Source organism: Impatiens glandulifera, chromosome 1 (assembly GCF_907164915.1).
Source record: "Impatiens glandulifera chromosome 1, dImpGla2.1, whole genome shotgun sequence".
NCBI lineage: Eukaryota > Viridiplantae > Streptophyta > Magnoliopsida > Ericales > Balsaminaceae > Impatiens > Impatiens glandulifera.
The window spans coordinates 22233462-22235687 of record NC_061862.1 but is presented as its reverse complement, the minus strand read 5'-3'; the positions used below and the strand labels follow the sequence as shown (position 1 = coordinate 22235687).

At 36.5% G+C, this 2226-nt stretch overlaps 1 protein-coding gene across 1 annotated transcript; it reads right to left on the bottom strand.

Annotated features, from left to right (window-relative positions):
- Window positions 1–1455: 1455 nt before the first annotated feature.
- LOC124920897 (secreted RxLR effector protein 161-like) lies at window positions 1456–1860 on the bottom strand. Its single transcript, XM_047461478.1, has one exon. It carries the CDS (start codon window positions 1858–1860, stop codon window positions 1456–1458), a length of 405 nt encoding a protein of 134 aa, XP_047317434.1.
- Window positions 1861–2226: the final 366 nt, after the last annotated feature.

The following is a 2226-nucleotide window of genomic DNA, read 5'->3' as shown; positions in this document are numbered from 1 at the left end:
TTGCCACCGGAGCAAAACTTTGATGAAAATCAATGCCATTTATTTGATTATATACTTTGGAAACTAACCGAGCTTTAAATTTGTCAATTGTACCATCCAGATTAAATTTGGTTTTATAAATCCACTTGCTGCTAATAGTCTTTTTACCATGTGGGTGGTAATTTCCTAAGTCTTATTGACTTTCAAGGCTCGAATTTCATCATTCATAGCTTTGATCCAATCAGAATTAAGAGATGCTTCTTTGTATGTTTGTGGTTCACAAACATTTGAAATGTTAGATAGAAAACATGTTGGGTGTGAATGCGATTGAAGTTTGGCTCAGTCCTCTTGTTTAACGATTCCGTTGCACCACTATCTCACACAAAGGAGGCAACCCTCTCACTAGCATCCAAACACCACAAAGGAATTTGACCTCTACCTCCCACCAAGAGAGTAGTATCTATTTATATTATTAAGTCAAGTCCAATAAGCGGGTTACTAGAGATTGGGCCACAATGTCGGGCCAACCAATACCCAACAATCTCCACCTTTGGCCCAAAACAGTGCAAAACATAATCACAGAATCGCAAGACATATCATCGCCAATTTATTACCACCGAGGCAACAAAGAGAATACTCAAGGTAAACTCGTATCACAAAGTCCAGGGGCAAAGGCACAAACCATGCGGAAATCACAAAGATCAGACGCAAGAGCACAAAGCATGGGAAAATCACAAAGATCTAACGCAAGAGCACAAAGAATGCGAAAATCAAAAAGATCAAATGCAAGAGCACAAAGCATGCGAAAATCACAAAGATCAAACGCAAGAGCACAAAGATCTAACGCAAGAGCACAAAGCATGCGAAAATCACAAAGATCAAATGCAAGAGCACAAAGCATGCGAAAATCACAAAGATCAAACGCAAGAGCACAAAGATCTAACGCAAGAGCACAAAGCATGCGAAAATTACAAAGATCAAATGCAAGAGCACAAAGCATGCGAAAATCACAAAGATTAAACGCAAGAGCACAAAGCATGGGAAAATCACAAAGATTGAAGGCAAGATCACAAAGCATGCCATACCCATAAAAGACGAACCTCAAAGAGTTTTCCCTAAGTCAAAATTTAAAATCCGTTGACACGAAATAAATTTTTCAGCAGGTAGACACTTAGTACCCATATCAGCAGGATTAAATTCTGAAGGAATTTTCTCTAACTTAACAATGCCCTTTTCAACAATATCCCGAATGTAATGAAACCTAACATCAATATGTTTAGTTCTATCATGAAAAACAGGATTTTTACATAGTTGAATAGCAGATTGACTATCAGAAAACACAACCACATTTTTGTCAAGAAAACCAATTTCATACAAAACAGCCCTAAGCCAAATATCTTCCTTAAAGGCTTCAGTGACAACTACGTACTCAGATTCTGTAGTAGATAAAACAACAATGGGTTGAAGTTGAGACTTTCAACTTATGCAAGAGCCACACAAAGTAAACACATAGGAAGTAGTAGACTTTCTATTATCCCTATCATTAGCATAATTGGAATCTACATAACCAACCAACTTTGTACCTACAGAACACTTAGAGAAAGTCAAGCCAACATTAACAGTGGTTTTTAAATATCTCAAAAGCCATTTCAAAGCATTCCAATGAGGAATACCAGGGTTAGACATAAATCTACTCAAGCAACTAACTGTATATGCAATATCAGGCCTAGTACTAACCATGAGATACATAACAGACCCTATTGCATTGGAATAAGGCACATTCTTCATTTCAGTTATTTCAGTTTCAGTCTTAGAAGACTGATCCTTAATTAACACAAAGTGGGAAGCAAGAGGCACATTCACAGATTTGGCATCAGACATAGAAAATTTTAGCAACATATGCACTTTGATTCAACACAAGAGAAAATTTTGTTCTATCTCTAATGATATTCATGCCCAAAATCTTCTTAGCATCACCTAAGTCTTTCATGTCAAAATTTTCACAAAGAGATTTTTGCACATGTATAACAGACTTCAGACATGGGCTAACAATCAACATGTCATCCACATACAATAAAAGAAATACAGGCACAGAGCCTATATTCTTGAAGTAAAGGCAATGATTAGAAGAACTTCTTTTAAACATCAAAGATTGCATGCACTTATCAAACTTGATATTCCATTGCCTAGGAGATTGTTTTAAACCATACAAGGCTTTTTTTAACAAACAAACATGATCAGGCAACT

Excerpts from the sequence above, each read along its gene's own strand:
- LOC124920897 (XM_047461478.1), bottom strand. The coding sequence starts at position 1,860 with ATGTCTGATGCCAAATCTGTGAATGTGCCTCTTGCTTCCCACTTTGTG.